Source organism: Pipistrellus kuhlii, unplaced genomic scaffold (assembly GCF_014108245.1).
Source record: "Pipistrellus kuhlii isolate mPipKuh1 unplaced genomic scaffold, mPipKuh1.p scaffold_m20_p_1, whole genome shotgun sequence".
NCBI lineage: Eukaryota > Metazoa > Chordata > Mammalia > Chiroptera > Vespertilionidae > Pipistrellus > Pipistrellus kuhlii.
This window is the reverse complement of record NW_023425404.1, coordinates 62,786,680-62,808,305: the sequence shown is the minus strand read 5'-3', so window position 1 is coordinate 62,808,305 and position 21,626 is coordinate 62,786,680. Positions and strand designations below refer to the sequence as shown.

Genomic DNA, 21,626 nt, shown 5'->3' with positions numbered 1-21,626 from the left:
TCCATATTATCTACCCTTTTGGAGGTGATTGCAGAGTGAGGGCCCTTTAGTTCAGGAACCAGGCCACACTCAATATCCCATGTTTCTCAGTCTCTCCTATCTTACCTAAAATAGGCTTTTCTTTGTGGGCTCACGAGAAGGCCATCTCCCTGATGCTATCTGCATGATTCATGTCCATCGGTTCACCCCAGTGCCTGCGCTACTTTTCAATGTAAGTGATCCCAAGGATGAGGCTGAAAGCCAGAGTGGGGGAAACTTTAGTAACAGTAGAGGCAACTGTCCTAACTTCCTAAATACTCTAAAGGAGAATCTAACAGAAAAAAATACTAATGGAACATAGTGTGGGCAAGACACACTGCTAACTGCTGCGGTGGTTCCTAAGAGAGAATCTATCTTCTCTAAGGAATGATAACCTCCTTTGGTTTAGGATAAGGCATAAAGCACATGAGATTATTTGTAATGATTGCCATGATAGTCAGTGATGTAGTGTTTAGGGAAGAAACAAGTCACGTCCACGGGGGAAAAGGGTAAATGAAGAGACTTCTTTGATTAAGTGCATTTGAAGTAGATTTTTAAGGTTAGGGTTGCAAATGGTAGTAGAGATGGGCTTTAGGTTAAAAGAAACAGCATCAGAAAGTTCTGAGGTAAAGCACTGTGAAGTTGGGTAGTGGATGATAAGCTGGAAAAATACGTTGGAACCATTATAGGGAGGCTTTTAAGCAAAAGATTAAAAAAAATTAAAAATATGTATTTTTATTGATTTCAGAGAGGAGATAGAAAGATCAATGAGAGAGAATCGATTGGCTGCCTCATGCACACTTGACACTGATGCTCAACCACTGAGCCACACCAGACAGGCTAAGCAAGATTTTTGAGGAATCGTTTTTGAGCTATACTTATAGAAATGAGGTATTGAAACTCAGGAGATGCTAGAGCAGAAAAGGACAGATGGGGAGACTCTGAAGATTTGACAAGAGAGGGACTCAGTAAAGGGGAGTGAAAAATACCTTGAACAAAGGCCCTGAGGAGCTGATTGTACTTACAGGGACTCATGGCATTGATCTATCTATGCGTGGAGGACATCTTCAAGCTCATTAACTACTATAGCTTCAGCTACTGGTTCTTTGTGGGGCTCTCAATTGTGGGTCAGCTTTATCTGCGCTGGAAGGAGCCTGATCGACCTCGCTCCCTTAAGGTAAGTCACCTCCATCCCACCTCTGCTCCACCTGCCCTGGGGATTCTTACAAGATGGTTTGTTTAGAAACCTTTGCCCTGGACTTGCTGGTGTCAGGGTGTTGAGATGAAGGGAATGGAAAGGCAGCTCAGTGCTCTGATCTGCACAGAGGTGGGGTTACTTTAGCTTGTCAATCCTGAGCTAACTTCCAGTTGTTTCTTCTGTGCCCTCAGCTCAGCCTTTTCTTCCCCATTGTCTTCTGCTGCTGTACCATCTTCCTGGTGGTCATTCCACTTTACAGCGACACCATCAACTCCCTCATTGGCATTGGCATTGCCCTCTCGGGCTTGCCCTTTTACTTCTTCATTATCAGAGTGCCAGAACAAAAACGACCTCATTGCCTCCGAAGGATTGTGGGTAAGATCTGGATACTCAGGTTAGCTTGGCTAATGTACTTTTTTTTTGCCCCTTCTGAAAATCCTGTTCCAAGTCACCTTGGCCATAGCCCCTTCTTATCGTTAACCGCAAGGCTTATCGTCTCCTCAGGCCCAATTCAGTGCCACTGAACTCAGACCAGTTGACCTCAGAATTCTGAGTTTTGATTCACTTCTCTTTGTAGCATCTACTACAAGGTACCTCCAGATCCTATGTATGTCAGTAGCTGCAGAGATGGATTTGGAAGATGGAGAGATGCCCAAGTCTAAGTAAATAACACCTGGAATCCTGAGATATGAAAAGCAGAACCTCATCTTCTACTGGTTGGAGCCAAGGAAGTTGAAAAGGAAAGCTTACTTCTTTGGAGGCACCTGTCCAGAAGCCTGGTCTAGGCAGCTTCAACCACCTTTGAACTTGCTTTTTTTGAGATAGACAGTAATTTATTTGTTTTGCTACATATTGTTCCAATTTTTAAAAAGGGATAATAAAGCAGACTGTGGTGGGAGCATGTCAGGTGTGGGCTTGGTTATTCTAATAGCACATTCCCATGTGTTAAGATATTCACTCACCTCTGGGTGTGCCTTACACCTCTTTTCCTTTAAAAGGGCCAATAATGCTCCAAACTTCCTGTCTCTTTTAGAGACATGAGAATGTGTGGGTGCTGGACAATAAAAGGGTTATGTTCCTAAACTCTGAGTGGCTTCATTTTACATAGTGTCTCTGGGGCAGTTCCTATTAGTCTGGCAGGAAAACAAACAAACAAACAAACAAACCCCACACAATCTAATACTTGAAAGTACCTGAGTATTTCTTCCCTCTCAAGCCTATTGCTGAAGGTTGATAAAACCAATCTCTACCTCTAAACTGCTGTAGGTTAAGGTTAGATAAAAATGACATCAACTTCCATTTTTTTTTTTTTAATTTATGTCATTGATTTTTTACAGAGAGGATGGGAAAGGGAGTTATAAGCATCATGAGAGCAAAAAATCAATCAGCTGCCTCCTGCACACCCTCTATTGGGATGTGCCTGCAACCAAGGTACATGCCCTTGATTGGAATTGAACCTGGGACCCTTTAATGTGCAGGCTGATGCTCTAGACACTGAGCCAAAACCAGTTAGGGCTCAACTTCCACCAATTCTTAATTTCCACCAAGAATTTGAGCCCAGCTGGCATGGCTTAGTGGTTGAGAGTCAACCTACTGATCAGGAGGTCACAGTTTGATTCCAGTCAGGGCACATACCCAGGTTGCGGGCTCAATCCCCAGTGGATATGAGGAGGCAGCCGATCAATGATTCTCTCTTATAATTGATGTTTCTATCTCTCTCCCTTCCTCTCTAAAATAAATAAAAATGTATTAAAAAAAAAGAATTTGAGCACATCAACCTCTTGAAGGATGTCTTATAGGTAACCTTGGGATAAATAAATGTGGTTATTCTATTTAAATATAATCTCAACTTAGCAGGCATATCTCTGCAATGCAAATGTGGCTGGAACAACACATTTATGGGGTCGGTATCTAAGCTCTAACACCAGGTTACTTCACTGAGACACTTCCTAAGAGCACGGGCCAGCAAGAGCAATCACCATCAATCTGTTCTTTAGTTTTCTGAAGCACACAATCCAACTCCCCACTTAATAAGTACCAGGAAGCAACATATAATACAGAGGTTTACTAATTTTGTAGATGGAAAGATCACTTGGCTCCCCAGTGCTCTTTTATACTTATAATAGATGTAAGAGTTTATAGTGGAATCCACTTTTAAAACAAACATCTCCATGTCCCATAGTTTCTAGGTCTGAGGCAAGGACCCAGCAAAAATCTTGTTCTAAGGCTGAGTCTTGGGAGAAGACGACTTAATGTCAGTATGAGCAGGGAAAAAATTCAGCCGAGTGTGTCACGCCAGGGTTTCTTTGACTTTGGTTTGTTGCAGCTGCTGTTAGGGGTGGTGGAAGGGGGATTTTCCCCACGCTGTAGCAGAGGGTTGTGGGTAAAGGTCTGTCGTAAGGGACCTAGGGGAAGAAGAGAAGGTTAATGAACAACGGAAAGGGAGAAACAATGACAGAATTTAGCCTGAAAGGGTTATTTACCCCTGGCTGCAAGTTCCAAGTGATTCTGCATGCGCCGTTCACGCTCTTGTAGCTGATGGTTGATTTCAGCATTCTTCCAGCCTATATAGAATAAGACAGTTGGGTCTCATACCTACTTTTAGGCTACTTTCCCCTGGTCATGATTCAGAGGACAGGCCCTTACCGCGTTTGAAGCTCTTTATGAAGCCTTCCCGTGGAGGTAATTTGTCGGCGTCATGCACAACACGCTGGGGGATTTTAAGAATAGTGCGTACAGCTGGAATACGGAGGCAAGACACCTGGACCAGGGAAAACATATTCGAGGAGAACCAATACACGAACACTGCCTAGATGGGAAGGAAAAGAAGGCTCTTAGAAGCTGCATCCCTGATCAGCCTGCTGGGAGGTGACTAGGCCAGGTGAAAGGACTTGAAGCTAGCCCCTACGTCGTTACCTACCGTGGGGAAATGGATAGTTATGGGCAAGACTGCCAGGGGTATCAATCTCATAACATTTCTCATCCAGTGAAGCTCAGAACTTTGCACACCAGTCTCAGCACCTAACTGGGGGGGGAAAAAAATCAGAGGAAGAGTAGCAATTTTAGGGACTATGGCTCAAATTTCTTATGCATCAAAACTCCTCCTCCAGGGAGTGAAGGAGGACTATTCTGTACAACTACATTACTCCTAATCCCAGCTCACTTTGCAGGCCTGGCACTTGGCCAACCTGGGCTTACCTCAAGGACACCCCACATTGTAGCAGTGACCACCATCGGTAATATGTAGGTGGGGTCAGACAGTGTGAGGTCCTGGAACCACCAGAGGCCGCCTGTCTGCAGGCTGGGCACAGGAAGGTTGGCCATTTCTCTCAAGGAAATGAAGAAGGAGATGAAGATTGGTGCCTAGTACACAGGACAAACAGTGTCAGTATCTTTTATCAGAGGGAATATTTTCATTATCCCATTCCTGAAAACCACCTGTTTTTGGACATCTAGGGCATGGGAAATAGGAGGTAATCTGATTGGTTCAGGATAAAAGGAAAATATTTTTACTTACCTGAGTCAGAGGTAGAATGAGAGGTTTAAAGAGTTTAATGTCATGCTTTTTCTGATACAGTGTCATCTCCGAGGAGGCCCTGTAAACTGTGAAGTGAGGAGAAGTTAGTGGTTGGACAGATAGTTACATTGATGGAAGTGACCGTCCTCATTACCCGGCCCATCGCATTTCTAACTGACCCATCAGACTGGAACCATTAGGCCCAAGAAGTAGGTAAAACTTTAAGACCTGTCTAGAGGTAGCAACTCCTGACTTAGGTTGTTTCTTTCCCTCTGTAGAAGTCAGGAAGAGTGTAAATGTGGTCCCACGCTCATCCTGCAATTGACTCACACTCAGCATGGTCTCCTGCCAACTTGGCCTCTCTGATTCGCATGGAAAACTTCTGGATCTCTGGCATGTGGTTGTGGATCTTGGCTGCCTCTCGTTGGCCCTTCACAATGAGAGGAAACACCAGGCAGCGGGCAATGACTGTACCTACAAAATACACACGAGGATTGGAGTGAAATTAAAGCAGTTCTGCAGCTAGAAGGTTGAAGATTTCTAGATTCTCACTGAAAGGCTCTCTTATTCTAGTCTTTCCACATTGTGACTCATACCCAAGGAGCATAAAACAAAGGGTAGGGATATGAGTTAGTTTCTTCAAGGCTCAGTTCTCTGCTTTGACATTACAAAAGTCTAGCATTAACTTCTCTAAACAAATGATCATGAATCTAGTTTGTTTCCTTCAACAAAAGGCGACAGTAGGTACTTTTCTAGACCAATGGTTTCTAAACTTTTCTATCAATGGAACATCATCTCTCTGCCCCCAACTCTTAGTCCCAATATGTGTGACAGATAAAACCTAGCTCTCCTAGGTGAGGGGATAGTCTGGTTGTAGGACTGTTTTAGTTCTCGACTTGCTTTGCTCAGAGGTACCTTTACAGAACTCTGGGGTTCTCACAAATGAAGTTTAAAAGCTGCTGCCCTAGAAACCTCTGGAGCAGGAGGTATAATATTATGGTAGCCTGCTGCTTAAGCTCCTTTTTATTTCTTACCCTGCTTGAGCCCTATTTCTTTTTTTACACTTTATATTTCCCAATTATGCCAACAGATGTTTATTTAATTTATGGTATCTATAGATTAAAAAGTGGGTTCTGGCTAAAAAGAGATGGGGGTTGGGGAGAGACTTAAGTTTAGACTTTACCAACATGATGCTGATGTGCTGTGGAAAGAGGGGAGCTAAGGATGGAATGCAGAACACCAGCACTGGAAATGGTAAGTTGTGGTCAGAAAGACAGAAGAAAATCAGAAAAGACTGTCACAAAAGCCAAGGAATATATTCCCAAGTCTAGTATCTAACACAGAAAGGCCAACTAAAAATAGCAAAGTGGATTTAGCAATGATATAACTGGCAGTTAAAATGAAGCAGTATTAGTAAAAGCCAGATTGCTGAGGGTCAAAGAGTAGAAAGAAATAAGCCTACTATGATACAGAATATAATTTTAAATAACAGCTATGAAAAGGAGAAAGACAGCAGAGAAGACAAAGGTAAACTAAAGATAAAGGGAAAATATTTCCTTCCAAGAAACACATGGTATGCTTGAGCATGTTTGTATGTTCAGAGTAGGGCAGTAAAAAGGAGATGAAGACTCAGGGAGATGATTACTGGAATAACATGTAGGAGGATACAGAATCTGAAGCAGTTTTAGCCTGCAATGTGTTTTCCCAATTTTGGGGTTTAACTGCTTGACCAAACCTGCTCTCCTAAACCAGGGCAGCTTCATCACTGTTAACAAGATCCTCTTGCTCTAACCTCATGCTCACACTCAAATATCTACATTTCTTGAATTACAGATGCTCTAGTGCAGTGGTCTGCAAACTCATTAGTCAACAGAGCCAAATATCAACAGTATGGCTGAAATTTCTTTTGAGACCCAAATTTTTAAAACTCAAATTTCTTCTAATGCCACTTCTTCAAAATAGACTTGCCCATGCCATGGTATTTTGTGGAAGAGCCACACTAAAGGGGCCAAAGAGCCACATGTAGCTCAAGAGCTGCAGTTTGCTGACCATGGTTTTATAATGCCCTTTGGGAAATATAGGTATAGTATATCTAGTATCATGAGCCTTTCCCCCTCATTTGAATCTGTTTTTTCTGACCCCTAAACTTCTGCACTATTTCCTTGACCCCCTCACAGAACTGCTATTCTTTAAAGTTCTCTCCCTAAGTCCCCATTTCCTCCAGGATCCCTTTCCAGGATGCAATCCTCTTACACACAGCAATGGCTCCCCACCAAGGTAGGCCAAGGTCAACGTGTATATATTCCAGTAGGTTTTGGATCAGTCCCACTGGGGTATATGACCCCAGCCCAAGTTCAGCGAAGCTCTGTTCTGCAGCAGCTTGGACTACATCTGCAGTCTCTCCAGAAGCAGCCTCAGTCACTGCTGTGGGTGAGGGAGTTGCAGGAATGACGGGAGGGGCCTGAACCTGTGCAAAAGGAAGCCATGTGTAATATTCAGTAGGTGGGACACAGACATTGAGGGTTCCCTTATAACCAGTACTAGGTTGTTCTCTTGACTCTACTTCTCGTTCTCCCAGATTAGCCTAAATGTCCACAGAACTCAGCTCTTAAAAAGAACATTTTATTTTCCCCCCAAAGTAGGAAAATAACTTACTATATTATACTAATATTTTATGAAAGTTATTTCTTGCATTAGTATTTTCCAAATTTCATTCGAGTATCACTGTTATGATTTTGTACATACTCAAACTATTGTACTCATAATTTCCCTTTAAAAGTTTTTAAGACCCAAATATCTAAAAAAAAAAAAAAAAAAAGAAAGAAAAAAAAAGAGAAAGATGATCAAAATATCTACTTGGTCTCATCCTCAAAAATATCAATATCCATGAAATCATGTAAATGCTATGCAAGTTTCAATTTTTTTCATATACACACCTAGAAACACATTTCATATCGCCATCAGTGGCTTGGCACTGGGAAACAAGGGCATGCATAGAATGAATGTAAATCTCTCTTGCTGTACTCTCAAATCCTTCCCCCAGCGGATGTGAAAATATCCCAGGCAGAGATGCTACCATTCTGGGAGCTGTGTGCAGCGTGGAAAGAACTCGCCTGCACATTCCACTTCCCTCTAGTCAAAGCAAAATAAAAACAAAAAACCGACCAAGGGGCACCACTCCTAACACTGCAGGGCTGCAAACGCGTCTTACCTGGGCTTCTGCAAATGCGATGGCAGAGACGCTGAGGCCACGCGGGCTGGGGGCCGCCAGGAGGGCATAGTGGGGGCGCCCGCCGCACCGGCCGGCTGGGAACGCGAACCCTGCAGCCAGCGGCTTCCGGGGCCACTGTGAGGGCCCCGCGACGCTGTGGAACTGCGCGCGGAAAGGGAGGGGGAGCACTTTTATTGGAAGCACAAGTCCCTCAATTTGTGCAACCCCCCCCCAAGAAGCAGGCAGCCCGCTCCCACAGGTGGGCAGTAACTCCGCAAGTCCTGCACCTCCCCTGCCGCAGGCCCACCACCCCGAGGTTCCCTCGACTGGGGGAGGCCTGTTCCCGGGTTCAGACCACCACACAGGGTCGCCTAGCCCCTGGGGTAATAGAAGGTAACCTTTCTGCGACCTCAGGGGACCCGAGGTCAGGGGACACAGGCTGGCGAGCAGCTCAGCGTTGCTCATGACCCGGCAAGAGCGCCCCCGGCTCGGGTCGCAGGGACAGGGCGGCACCCCGCTGTTCAGCCCTGGCGCCTCCTTACTTGCCGCTGGGACCATAGCAGGCGGAGGAGCTCCCGGCGCCCGCACTGCAACACCCCCGCCATCTTGACGGGAAGAGGACTTCCGTTCGCACCTGCGCACTGGGAACTGCAGCCTCGCGGGCCGACGCCCTTTTGGAAGTGGGCGGAAGTTGGAGCTGCGGCCTCGGCCTCGGCGGTGACGGAGTCTGGCGGCCATGTTTGAAGTGGGCAAGGAGGCGCCAAGGGCCTCGTTCCAGGAGAATGGAGTTAAGAGCTACATAGGTGGATGAGGAGTTTCCTCCATCTCTAAATCCTTGATTCTCCTGCGACGTGTTGAACTAAAAAATAGCCTCCGGACAGCCTTGGCTGTGACGGGTGTGGATTTTTTTTTTCTTGCCCAGTGATGTTCGATTCTTATTCCTAGATAATATTGGAGTAGCAGATCCAGGGAAAATTGAGTGTACTCTGGCGTCTGACAGAAATTGAAGGAAGGCAGCTTCTAGGAAAAAAATTACCTCTCAGATAAAAAAAAACCCAAAAAACCCACAGAGTTTTAAGAGGAGACTCCATCTTTACCCTCTTGCTTCCTTAGTGGGGTTGTGAGAGGAGCATTTTGTGACTGAAGGGACAAGTTGAAGATGAGAAGCTAACATGAAGATGGCTGTGTGGAAAGATGGAAAACCTCTGAATACTTGATGATGTCATTGAGCTGCTGCACCAACCTTGTAGCCACCCATCCCTAGACTTTGTTGTGTAAGATAATTAAAGTCTTTACTGTCCAGATTCTAAGTCTCTGTTGCTTAGGTGTTTTGTTTCTCAAAGCAAATAACATTTCTTAAAGATATATGAGGTGAAATTCCTTCCCTCCAAATAAAAAATAGTAACAGCTCAGAAAGGCGAAAGTTGATTATATTGGAACCCCCTAATAAGTCAACTACAAATGCTTTTTGAATGACAAAGCATAGCTTGAAAAAGATACAATAGCTTGAAGTTATTTCAATCACTGCTTTTGGGGGATTGTTATGAATATACCTGACAAATGGTAATAATAAGAGGCAAAGAAATAGAATATATAGATTTAGTAGTAATTAGGAGTATGACTGATTAATCACATATGTTGGATACTATAAGCAAGCTTTTATTATTATTTTTGTTGTTGTTGTTACTTGAAAGAATCAATACAGTTGCCCTAGCAGGTTTGACTCAGTGGATAGAGCATCTGTCTGTGGACTGAACAGTGGGTTCCAGGTTCAATTCCAGTTAAGAACACATGCCCAGTTTTGGGCTCGATCCCCAGTAGGGGCTGAGCAGCCAATTAACGATTCTCTCTCATCATTGATGTTTCTCTCTCTCCATCTCCCTTCCTCTCTGAAATAAATTTAAAAAATATATTATACATAAAAGAATCAATACAGTTAGAACTGATGACAAAAACACAGCTCAGGGCACTTGGGGGGAAATAAAACTATCCTGTGGTAGACAGTTACTTTGGTGGCCCCCTGGACCTTGTCCAGCACTGTCAGGTTCAGTGAGCCTGATTAAAGAAGACAGACAAAGAGAATACAGCTGGGGCTGGGGGGAATCTCCTGAACCTGGATGAGGACTCAGAGAGACCCAGCCTGCAAGCTAAAGCCATATTTTATAGTCAGAGCATACAAAGAAAAACAAGGGAAGTGGTCAACCTGTTTACAATGTCCCGTGAGTTTCACTTTGTTTTGGCAGCACTAGCTGCACCTCCCACAGCCCATTAGCTACCTAGAAAGGAACTAGTGAGAACTATAAGGCTCTGCTCCCCAGCTGGGACTTGTTTGTAGCCCTGCCATAGGTCAGTCCGAGGCTTGAACCTAGAGCTGCTCCCTACAGTCTCCAATAAACCATATCTACCATTATTTGCACACTTGTACAGTCTTGTACAGCTACTATAGAAAGTAGTACAACTGAAACTTATACTGTGCTATATATAAATTTGTATAGATGCAGATGTGAATACAACTAACTCCATCTCAGTGTCCTGGATTTATTTCATGCTGTGACCTTTGGCCAACTTCACTGGCTTTAGCAAGCATATCAAAGCCTTCTAGTTGATGATTATCTGTGTTCCAAAAAATGTAGCAATAAAACTTTTTTTTAGTAATGTCTGGCATGGCATGACAATTAGATAAGTATTAAACTGATATATTGATGATAAATAATCACTTATCACAAGACCACCAACAGATATGGCACCTAGCCAGTACTACATTCTTTGTCCCATTGACTTGTCAATAATTTGTACCTCAGCCTGGCCAGTGTTGCTCAATGATTAAGCATTGATCCATGAACCAGGAGGTCATGTCATGGTTCGATTCCCAGTCAGGGTACGTGCCCGGGTTGCAAGCTCAATCCCCAGTAGGGGTGTGAAGGAGGCAGTTGATTAATGATTCAGCACCCTTCTCTCATCATTGGTGTTTCTATTTCTTTCTCTCTGAAATCAATAAAAAATATTTTTAAAAGTACTGTAACAGAGGAGCTGGGTGAAAAAAGTGAAAGTATTAAGCAAAGAAAAAACCTCATAGACACAAACAATAGTATGGTGATTACCAGAGGGAAAGGGGCTTAGGGGTGGGGCAACTAAAAGAGGGAAAGGGGATGATACATGGTGATGAAGGAGACTTGACTTGGGTTGGTGAACAACAATACAATATACAGATGATGTAAAATTGGACATCTGAAATCTATAAAATTTTATTAACCAATGACACCCCAATAAATTGAATAAAAACTTCAAAAAATATTGTAACAATATTTTTCAAGTGACAGATTATGAGATAGCTGCAGATTTACTCAAGGTAGTTCCTGAAATGATGGAGCTATTAAAGAAAAAAATGAGTCATAATCATCATGTCTTCCTTCAGAAGAAAAATTATGAGAGTATTCCTCAGAAATCATAGATATTCATGGCTATTATAACAATCATTGGAAAGCTGCATTTCATAATCTGAGAAAAAATTCTAACAGATGCCAGAATGCTTTTTTTCTATTTTTTATTTTTTATTTTATGGGGCTGTTATGTTTCTTTTTAACAGTGGTGCCAAACAATTATTTTTGAAGTTTTCTAATTCTGTAACAAAATATAATACAGTCTTTCCATAGTTTTAAAACAAAACAAAAAAATAAATAAAAAAGTATTGTATCAGGTGTCTGTTAGCAGAGGCTAATTTATACAGAATTGCTGGGTCATCTGTCCACCCTCACCTACAACTCTGTAAGTAAATTAACCTTTAATACATTCTGTTTTATTCTGTGGAGTTGTGTGTATTGTTCTTCCCTCTGATAATACCTTCTTATTATGGTGGCCATTACACTTTTGCCCTACCACTGGGCACAGTTATACCTCAACACTGGAAAAAATTTTCAGTATGTGCACCCACGCCTGTGCACACACACGTTGTCACAATGTGAGGTAGGTGATGGCTCTGTTAAGTAATCTTATTGTAGTAATTATTTTTTAAAGGGTGGGTCAAAAGTAGGTTTATAATAATTAATAATGCAATAATAAATTTTTGCATACTCACAACTGTAAATCTATTTCCCCCCAACCTGTATATAAAAATATTATATTGTATAACTCGAACTTATTAATTATATATGCCAATTATATCTCAATAAAGTTTTGAGAAAAGCTTTGAGGAATATACGAAAAAATTCTATTAGAACTAATATGTAAATTTAGCAGGATGTATGATACAAGGTCAATATACAAAAATCAACTGCATTTCTAAACACTAAAAATGAACAATGTGAAAATTAATAAAACCATTTACAAGAGCATCAAAAACAAGAAAAATTTAATAGCAAATTTGACAAAATATATGTGAAACTTATACACTGAAAGTTATAAGACATTACTGATAAAATATGTAGAAGGCCTAATTAAATGGAGAGATACACTATGCTCATAGATTGTAAAAATCAGTATTGTTCAGATGCTAATTCTTCTAAAAATGATTTACAGCAGGTTCAATAAAAATTTAATAGAAATTGATAAGTAATTAATACATATATATGAAAAATGTAAAACACTTAGACAAAATGTTTTTGAAAAAGAACAAAGTTGGAGAATTTACAATATCTGATTTCAAAGTTTACTATAAAGTATCAATAATCAAGACAGTGTGGAACTGGCATAAGAATAGACATTTGAATAAAAGGAACAGAATAGTTTCCAGAAATAAATCCACACATAAAATCAATTTATTTTAATAAAAGTGCTAGGGGACCTCTGGTTGTGTGGCTTAGTTGGTTGGAGCATAGTCCTGGTTTTGGGTTCACTGTCAGTCAGGGCACATTCCTAGGTTACTTACAGCTTCTATCACCGGTCAGGGTATATATAAGAGGCAACCAATTAATGTTTCTCTCCCTCTTTCTCTAAAAATCAATAAAAACATTCTCGGGTGGAGATTTTTTTTTTTTTTTAAGTGCCAATGGAGTTTAAAGGGAAAAAGGAAAGTTTTTCCAACAAAGGTTCTGGAATAACTGGATATTCCTATAAAAAAATTCAGACCCCAACTGTTAGCTTGTACTACATCTATAATAATAAAAACATAATAGATATGCTAATTAGACCAGATGGCCGAACAGCAGAATGACCTGGACCACCTTTCGGACAAAGCCAGGGCTGAGAGGGCTGAGCAGCTGCTGCAGCTGCATGGGCCGTGCCCCTTGCACGAATTTTGTGCATCGGGTCCCTTATTACATATAAAAGTTAACTTGGACTGGATCATAGTCTGGAACTTAAAGCTACAACTATAATTTTCCTAGAAGAAAGCACCAAAGAAAACCATGGGAATAGGCAAAAAATTCCTAGATAGGACACAAAATATCAATAGTCATAAAAGAAAAATTTGATAAATAGGACTTCATCAAAATGGAAAACCCTCTGCTCTATGTAAGACACTATTAGAAAAATTAAAAGGCAAAACACATACTGGGAAAAAAATCACAATATATGTATTTGACAAATGATTTGTATCTACACTATGTAAATGTTTTCTTACAACTTAATTAAAAGCAGAGCCATCCAACAAAAAGGTAAATGTATTAATAAGACATTTCACAAAAGTAGATATCAGAAGAAATAGTTACATGATAGTCACTCAGTATCATTAGTCATCAAAGAAATGCAAAATAAAACCACAGTGGTGTATCACTGCAGACCTATTAGAATTGCTGAAATGAAAGGATTGACAATTCCAAGTATTGGTGAATATGTATATAATTTAGTTGTAATTTTGATGTGTCACTTTCATAAATTTCTGATAAGAATGAAGAATGGTATAATTACTTGGCAGATTCTTATAAAAAACTAAATGCACATCAAATAATTCTACTTTTAGGCACTTATTTAAGAGAAGTGAAAAATATAAAAAGACTTGTATATAAATGTTCACAGCAGCTTTATTCATAACTAGTGGCCTTGTGCATGAAATTCATACACATTAAAAGGGGATTAATTAGAGGAAATATTTTAATATTGCTATTTGCCTGCCCTTCCTCTATAATAGAAGTGTCAGAGATGAAAGAAAATTAGTAAAATGTATATGAAAATCTTCCTTCTGTCAAGGTCTGGGGCATACCATGAGACCCAGAGTCAAGTCCCTGCCCACCTGTGGCACCTCGAAAATCAAGCGAGATCCAGACCCAGCCAGCCCCACCTGCATCAAGCCCCACTGGGTGGCGAGGCAGGGGAAGAGGGGTCCCACACAGCCTCAGGTTCCCTGTTAAGTCCTGTTGGGTAGGGGCATGGCCTGAGGTCCCCCAGACTGTCACCAAGGCGGGGGGTGTACCCTGAGGTCCCCCATCAAGCCTGCTGTGTGAGGGGCACAGGCTGAAGTCCCCTGTCAAGTATTGCTGGGCAGGGGGCATAGGTTCATGTCCCCTGCCCTGGCCCAGCGCCACACAGCCTTAGTTCCCTGCTGATTGTTCCTTAAGGCTCCTTACGGGAACGTGGCCTCCGCTGTGGCCACAGCCATCTTTATGATGGTGTGAAAACTGAGCTGAGGGACACTGGGCCTCTAGTGTAGCAATAAAAGTATGAACCACCAATACCCATAACATGGGTGAATATTGAAAATACTATGCTTACTCAAAAAAGCCAGACACAAAAAATACATAACCCAATTCTATTTACACGAAGTTCGAGAACAGTAAAACTGATTTATAGTGACAGAAAGCAGATCAGTGATTGCCTGGAGCTGTGAATGGGTGGTGAGGGCAGAATTGGCTGCAGAGGGGCATGAGAGTAAATATTCTATATCTTAAATACAAAACAGATAAAGTTCTTAGAAGATACATGCAATAAGCTGACTGAGAACTTCACTGGTGATTTCACATGGGACTCCAGATGTTTCCAAAGTCAAACTATCAACATAGGCTTTGTATTTTGTTTTCTCAGTTTCACTAATAACACAAACACAATTCAAATCCCTAAAGTATTCGTTATAATAAAGGGCATACCCTATAAGAAATTGTCTGGAATTTAAAATACAACAAAGTCTAGCCAAGACCGGTTTGGCTCAATGGATAGATCATCTGCTTGGGGACTGAAAGGTCCCGGGTTCGATTCCGGTCAAGGGCATGTACCTTGGTTGCAGGCATATCCCCAGTAGGGGGTGTGCAAGAGGCAGCTGATCAATGTCTATCTCTCATCGATGTTTCTAACTCTCTATCTCTCTCCCTTCCTCTCTGTACAAAATCAATAAAATATATTAAAAAAATAAAATACAACAAAGTCTGGCCTATATTCAATACTTCAAGGACTCCTTTAAAATTTTTAAAAAATATGTTTTTATTGATTTTAAAGAGAAGAAGGAAGAGATAGAGAGGGATAGAAACATCAATAATGAGAATCATCCATCAACTGCCTCCTGCATGTTCCCTGCTGGAGATTGAGCTGAAAGCCAGACACACACCCTGACCAGGAATCTAACTGTGACTTCCTGGTTATGGGTCCACGTTAAACCACTGAACCACACAGGCCAGGCTGGAGGGGTCCTTTTTACCAGCAAGCTTGAGATTGTGATCAGCTTTGGATTATGTGGCTAGACCAAGAAAAGCAAGATTTGCATTGTTTTTGCCAGTGTCACTCATATCTTCAACAATCAAGACATTCTTTCCAGTTCAAGCTATGAGACAATCTCTGCCAATTCCTTTATGTCCCTTGTTGACTGTTCATTACTGTAGTTCTTCAGTCTGATAAAATCTACAGTCATAGGAATGGATCTATCACTATTTCTGTTGATATACTCTGTAGGTCAGCAAAGAATTTATAGCAACCCTTGAGTATGCACAGGGTTAGGAAGTGATGGCCTAACATCTCCTTCATCACATCTCAAACAAATGATTGGGTCTTTTTTATAATTAGTCCATGAGGAATGAAGACCTTTTCAAAATCCTCAGCATAATGATTAGGCATAACAAAATAAATCAAGGTTATAACCTGGTTCATCATCACTAGTCACGATGCTGGGGCTCTGGGCAGGCTCCGGGACTCAGGGCAGTCTGAGGAGGATGAAGCCGGGCCCAACGACTTGGCTGAGATGCGGCAGAGGCAGCACCAGGCAGGAAAGCAGAGATGTTTAGAAATATTCTATATCTTGATGAAGATGGTGATTGTATAGGTGAATACATTTATCAAAAATCAACAACTATTTACTTAAATAGTTGAATTTTAAGTTATACATCAATAAATTTGATTTATAAGTGGAAAAAGTTTATAGAATTAGATACTGTTGAAATAGCATTCTTGCATTAGTTTTCTATGTATTTCAAGTGAAAAACTTAGTTTTTGGCATATTTATTTTAAAGAATAGTTTATTGATATTTAGAGAGAGAAAAAAAATGGATTGGTTGACTCCTACAAGCCTCTACTACAGGGATCTTTATGCACATGCCTTGACTGGGAATTGAATCAGTGACCTTTTGGTGTATGGGGCAATGCCCAACCAGTTGAGTCACATCCTGCCGGGACTATTTTTTTTTTTTTAACCCAGCATGAATATTTGTTGTTTGATAGAGGCAAATAAAGTGCTTTGGGAGTTCTGAGGAGAGATTATTTCTAACTAAGAGAACACCAGGGATGGCTTTAAAAAAAAAAGATTTTAAAAAAATTGAATTTTAGAGAGAGAGGCAGAGGGAGAGAGAAACATTGATGTGAGAGCCCAACTAAAGGGCTGCCTCCTGGGTGACCCCCACTGGGGAGAGCCTGCAACCCAAGTATGTACCCTGACCAGGAATTGAACTGGCAACCTTTCAGTGCACTGGAGGATGCCCAACTGAGTCACACTGGCCAAAGGCTGGATGCCTTTAGATTCTTGGGCTCTAGTAATACCACCACCTCCAATGGTTCCTCCAGCCTAGAGTGTGTCAGCAGCTTACCACTGTGGCCCATTTCTCGATTACTTTACTATTCCCCATTTGTCTTCCTAGTCCTTCTGAGAAACACTATGTATTCTCTGGAATAGTTGCAATGGATAAAAGCTACAGGAACTATCAAGAAGACAGTAAGACCCCATGCCCTTCCCCACCAGATTTATGGCTTAAAACCCACAGAGACCAGCTCGATCCAACATGGTCACTAATTTCACCTAATGGTCACCCCTAGCCTCATTATAGATCATGTAATACATTAGCATGCTAAACAACACACCCCGAACTGCTCTGATCAGAAATGGGCAGCACATAAAAGAACACAAGATGGCTGATGGAGCTCCTCTGAGAAATCTCCATCCCTTTCTGGGAAGAATCTGAATATTCCCTACCCCCACCTCTCGCCTTATTGAATACCCTCCCTCCCTTCCCCAACTCCCAATTAAATGAATCTCAATAAAGAAAGCAAATTCCTCTAAAGAGGGCTGACTGCTCTGTCAAGTAGCCCATTCTGTCTCATGGCTTCATTAGTAAAATCACTTGCACTTTGAACTTTGTGCTGGAGTTTGAATTCTCTCTTTTATGAAGCCAAGAACCCATAGTAGGTCCTGGACTCTCAGCTCCCCAGACACCTGCATCCTCTCGATTTACCAGTTCCTGTGGTGAAATTCCCCTGCCATACTTCATGTGGGTTCTGTTTCCTTGTTTGTCCCTGACTAATGTAGCTTAGACAATCTGTAATTGTTTCTGTTCCAAACTCTACTGCTTTGTGATGTGGGGCCAGTAATCAACAAACTGCATTTCTGCTTTGGCATCTGGCTCCTATTCAACTCTGCCAGGAGAGGGTGCTAGAGGGAGCTGGAGGGAGCTGGAAGGCTAGAGGTGGAAAAATGACTTGCACCTTGTTTATTCCATGCGGGCTGCTTATCTAGTTGTGTTTCCTGTGAGCAGCTCCCAGCAGTCTTCTTCACTCCACCAGTGCTTGTCCTAGAGTCGCTGAATCTGGTTTTCAATTTCCCCAACACTTGCAGAAGCAATCTTGTCACATCCCCTCAGAGACACCAGCATCAGTTGGCTGTGCTCTCTCCTCAGATATCTGAATTTCAGTTGTGACAGGGCCCTTCTCTAAGCTTCAAAGTACAAATAACCCTAGCTCTTCCTTTTGTTCCCTCAGCAGTGAGGGTGGGAGCTGCTTTCTGCAGTTGCTACTGCTATGTAAGCTGTACAGTTACACAATTAACAATTTTAGACCTACTTAACCATTCTTTACATTCAACTCTCTGTTCAAATAATTGGTGTGGTTTCTGTCTCTTGACTGGATCCTGACTGTAACTGTTGTGGAGCTGGATTTTGGGTCTGGTTTGGGGTTTGATTTTGGATATTTTGAATTTGTAATGACAGTAGGCTATCCAAGTAGAGATAAAAGCCTTGTAAATAGATGGAAGTACACCACTGGAGTTTGTGGGAGATACAAGGAGTTGAAAATATTTTCTCACCATCAGCACTGATGTGATAATGGAAACTGTAAGACGACATGAATTCCTGGGTGAGCTGTGTGGGGAGCTAAGAGCAGACAGTTGACAATGGTCTTATGTATACTCACATAGGGAAAACAGAAAAATTAAAACAAAAATTATAAAATTGAAGATACAAACATTACTGGAGCGGGGACCTGGCTCTGAGTGGGTCTACCTAGGACCAGTTGGTGGTGTGTGGGTTCTTAACTTTGTGCAGGAAAGATTTCACAATACGAGTCCAGGTGATTTTTTAAAATTTTATATTTTATTGATTTTTCACAGAGAGGAAGGGAGAGAGATACAGAGTTAGAAACATCGATGAGAGAGAGTCATCAATCAGCTGCCTCTTGCACGCCCCTTACTGGGGATGTGCCCGCAACCCAGGTACATGCCCTTGACCAGAATCGAACCTGGGACCTTTCAGTCCGCAGGCTGACGCTCTATCCACTGAGCCAAACCGGTTTTGCAAGTCCAGGTGATTATTAAGAGGACGTGCTGTACGGTGCAGGAATGGCACCAGGTATGAGACCCATGGGGTCAGACCAGACCTTGATTCAGTAACCTGAGTACTTGAATTCAGAATCAGAACTCAAACTATAAGAGAACATCCTATATAATAAAAGGATAATATGCAAATAGACCGAACTGCAGAACTGAACAACCAATCAAAGTGTAATATGCTAATGATATGTTAAAGCTATTCAACCATCAGGGGGCAGATGCTCTGAACAGTAGGTTAGATTGCTGCCAATCGGGACTGATTGAGATGGGCCAGACACACCCTGGAGCCCTCCAGTGGTACCTCCCTGGCCCAATTGTGAACCAGTGGGGTCCTTCAGCTTGCCCTGCACCCAATCTGGGACCCTTTGGGGGATGTTGGAAGAGCCTGATTCAGCCTGATCTCGCAGGCTACTCACCTTGGGAGGGTGCCAGACGCAGGGCTCATGGGTAGGCACTGCGGCTGTGGCAGCGTGAGCCTCTCTGGAACAGGACTGATTGGGTGCAAGTCCGAGGTAGGCACAGTGGGGCTGGGATGAGCAGGAAAGGCAGGTAGGAGCTACAGGTGGCGTTGGACTAAGGGTTTCGGCAGATCCCTGCAGGCCACCCAGAGGGACCCCACCCATGCACAGATTCATGCACTGGGCCTCTGGTTTATTTATAAAATCACAGAGTTAGAAAGAGTAATTTGTAGAAGAGATGGGCTGAGGAAGAGTTATGGAGGCAAAGAAAGGACCCTAGAAGCTTGGGAGTGAGGAAGGTAAATGGTAATAAAAAGGAAGATGGGGCCTTTGCAAGCTAGCTCAGTATCTGGTTAAAACTGTAGTCTCACTTCCCCACTCTGACTGACTTGGGTGGAGCTGCAGAATCTAACCCCAGGGCCCCGCCACAGCTGACTTGGGCGGAGCTTTGGGGACCATCAGGGGTCGCACAGGAGGAGATATGTAGATCAGAGCCTCCCCATGAGTTCACTTCAGGCTTTGGATCCGGAATTTCCCTGGACTAGCAGATCTGTGAAATAAGGTTAAACTTTCCTCCCTCAGAGTGCTGGCTGATGGTTCTCCCGTGCATTCTGCCACAACAGTGACACACCTGGGGGTCGGGGTGGGAATGGGGAAGAGAAAGGAAATGGTGTGGATGTGCTCCAGGAGGGGCCGTGCACTAGGTCCCCTTCCTCAGGATTTTAAGGGAGGAGATTTCAGGGACTGAACCAGGGGAAGGTCTCAATAGAATAGTCAGCAGTTTTTCAGGTGTGTTCTTTTAGGATAGGGGTCTCCACTGATTGATTGGCCAGCACCAGGGTGGGAGGCATTATTTAATGCAGCAGGACCTGAGGTCAGCTTTGGTGTCGCTTGTCTGGTTTTGCTGCTTTTCTGGGCCTGGAGCTGAAATACAACTGAGGCCTACGTGTTATCTCTGGGAGGAAAGGCCAGGGGGTCCAAACCACATGACCAGCGATATGCTAGGGGAGGAAAGGTTACCCCAGGGACAAGTTCCCACCCTCCAAATGTCCTTTGCTAGGCATTTGGATCTTCCTCCACCGTGGTGACCTTCTGTACCTGGCCCATCGTCCTTGCTCTGCTCATGACTGTCTAACTGTCTACCACATTACTAATATTATAGTGGTAGTGCAGAAGGTTACAAACGTTGTAAGAAAAATTTATTACCTACTGAACTGGGGAATCTTCCCATTACACTTAGTGCTACTATGTGTCAGGGCCCATTATGTGTGTAGTTTACTGCCCACAGTGGTTCTAAGCCTTTTCTGGGCCATGTTCACCTCCGACTCCCCAGCTGCTTTTCCTTCATCATGTGCACACTGGCTGCAGCGGCTGTGGGGGAGGGCCAGGACTGCCTGGCACTCGGCCTCTCACCCAGGCTGGACCTGCCAGAGGTCTGCAAAGGAATCATCACATGAGGGTTTAGTCTCAGTGGGCTCAACATCAGATGCCCAAGCCCATCCCTCGACATCTTCCAGACAGCCCCTCTTTTTTTCTCATCCGGAGGCACTTAGAGAAGTTGGCTGGACTTGGGTTGGAGCTCCCTCACTTCGCTGCAAGGAGTCTCGGCCGTCCCACCTTTTGTTCGAGGTGGAGGAACCAACCCAGGTCAAGTGCTTTCAGTGGTGCCTGGCACCTCGCAAGAGCCAGGTACAAGTTCCTGGGTACCCACCAGCTAGTATTATAAGCCAAATTGCAACATCAGAACACATTTAATGCTACATGCAGCTTGCAACCTGGCCAGGCTCACTCCGTGAATCTTATTTAGAGAACCCCTTCTCCTTAACTTCAGTGACTTCGGGGTGCAGGAAGCGGCTAGCTAAACGTTTGATGTCATCCAGGGTCAGGCGGCTCAGGGACTTCTCATAATCCCTCTGTAGTTGATCTAGGACCCTGTTGGCATCGGAGGCACTGAAGTGGCGGGCCAAGAATTTGGCGATCAGCTGCCAGGCCGATGGGCGCAGGGGCGGGGCCTCGGCCACTTTTTGCGTGGGGCTTTCTTCCAGTAACACCTTCTCCAGAGGTTTGACCACGAGGTTGAGCTTGGACTTGGCCCCGATGCTGTGATTGGAGAGTCTTTTCCCATCTGCCAGGGCCTTGCCCCTGAACAGGAGCCACTGCTGGCGCACAGGGACATTTTGCTTCTCGGAGACCAGATGTTTCAGCGTGGACACCAGCTCATCCTCTGACACCTGCAGGCTGCACTAACGGCCCTGGAGCGCCTTCACCGTCAGCTGCAT

General features: G+C 43.1%; 2 protein-coding genes and 2 pseudogenes across 3 annotated transcripts in view; 1 reads left to right on the top strand and 3 right to left on the bottom strand.

Moving 5' to 3' along the window:
• SLC7A7 (solute carrier family 7 member 7) overlaps positions 1-2,299 on the top strand; it is a 32,034-nt gene extending 29,735 nt beyond the window's left edge. For both annotated transcript variants that reach the window (XM_036448704.2, XM_036448697.2), the window contains exons 7-10: positions 115-211; positions 1,046-1,195; positions 1,408-1,591; positions 1,794-2,299. In XM_036448704.2, the coding sequence (XP_036304597.1) occupies positions 115-211; positions 1,046-1,195; positions 1,408-1,591; positions 1,794-1,882 (520 nt within the window). In that variant the 3' untranslated portion in view covers positions 1,883-2,299. The remainder of the gene's footprint in view (positions 1-114; positions 212-1,045; positions 1,196-1,407; positions 1,592-1,793) is intronic.
• Positions 2,300-3,266: 967 nt separating this feature from the next.
• OXA1L (OXA1L mitochondrial inner membrane protein) lies at positions 3,267-8,626 on the bottom strand. The gene is made up of 10 exons (XM_036448735.2): positions 8,487-8,626; positions 7,945-8,106; positions 6,987-7,200; positions 5,064-5,207; positions 4,734-4,819; positions 4,415-4,579; positions 4,137-4,241; positions 3,863-4,025; positions 3,700-3,780; positions 3,267-3,621 (listed from the first exon to the last, which is right to left on the bottom strand). Exons 1-10 carry the CDS (start codon positions 8,547-8,549, stop codon positions 3,494-3,496), a joined length of 1,311 nt encoding a protein of 436 aa, XP_036304628.1. The 5' UTR covers positions 8,550-8,626; the 3' UTR covers positions 3,267-3,493.
• A 5,814-nt stretch (positions 8,627-14,440) lies between these two features.
• LOC118714817 lies at positions 14,441-20,454 on the bottom strand (annotated as a pseudogene).
• A 430-nt stretch (positions 20,455-20,884) lies between these two features.
• Positions 20,885-21,626, bottom strand: LOC118725099 (annotated as a pseudogene).

Coding starts and splice junctions, on each gene's coding strand:
- OXA1L (XM_036448735.2), bottom strand. CDS start 8,549: ATGGCGGGGGTGTTGCAGTGCGGGCGCCGGGAGCTCCTCCGCCTGCTA. Junction 4,242..4,414: donor CAATGTGGGGTGTCCTTGAG/GTAAGCCCAGGT, acceptor TTCCCCCCCCAG/TTAGGTGCTGAGACTGGTGT. Junction 4,026..4,136: donor TAACTATCCATTTCCCCACG/GTAGGTAACGAC, acceptor CTTCCCATCTAG/GCAGTGTTCGTGTATTGGTT.